Below are 221 nucleotides of genomic sequence, written 5' to 3'. Positions count from 1 at the left end.
CTACACACCCGAGGTTCATGCCGCCTTCGACAAGTTCCTGTCTGCTGTGGCTGCCGTGCTGGCCGAGAAGTACAGATGAGCTGCCCCTTGCACCCTGGTGCCATCAATAAAGACGTGTTTGCCTCACCACCGTGTCTGTCTGTGCTGGGGGGGCGGCGCTGGGGCAAGAGTCAGAGAATCAGAGAATGAGAGAATAATCTGGTTGGAAGAGACCTTTAAGA

General features: G+C 55.7%; 1 protein-coding gene across 1 annotated transcript in view; it reads left to right on the top strand.

The window, feature by feature from the left end:
* LOC104494182 (hemoglobin subunit alpha-D-like) overlaps positions 1 to 79 on the top strand; it is a gene marked incomplete at its 5' end in the record, with an annotated part of 581 nt that extends 502 nt beyond the window's left edge. Inside the window, one exon of the mRNA XM_010136983.1 lies at positions 1 to 79. This exon is cut by the window's left edge and continues 11 nt beyond it. Within this exon, the coding sequence (XP_010135285.1) occupies positions 1 to 79 (79 nt within the window).
* Positions 80 to 221: the final 142 nt, after the last annotated feature.

Source organism: Buceros rhinoceros, unplaced genomic scaffold, assembly GCF_000710305.1.
Source record: "Buceros rhinoceros silvestris isolate BGI_N320 unplaced genomic scaffold, ASM71030v1 scaffold41375, whole genome shotgun sequence".
In the NCBI taxonomy this organism is placed as follows: domain Eukaryota; kingdom Metazoa; phylum Chordata; class Aves; order Bucerotiformes; family Bucerotidae; genus Buceros; species Buceros rhinoceros.
This window is presented reverse-complemented; position numbering and strand designations above follow the sequence as displayed.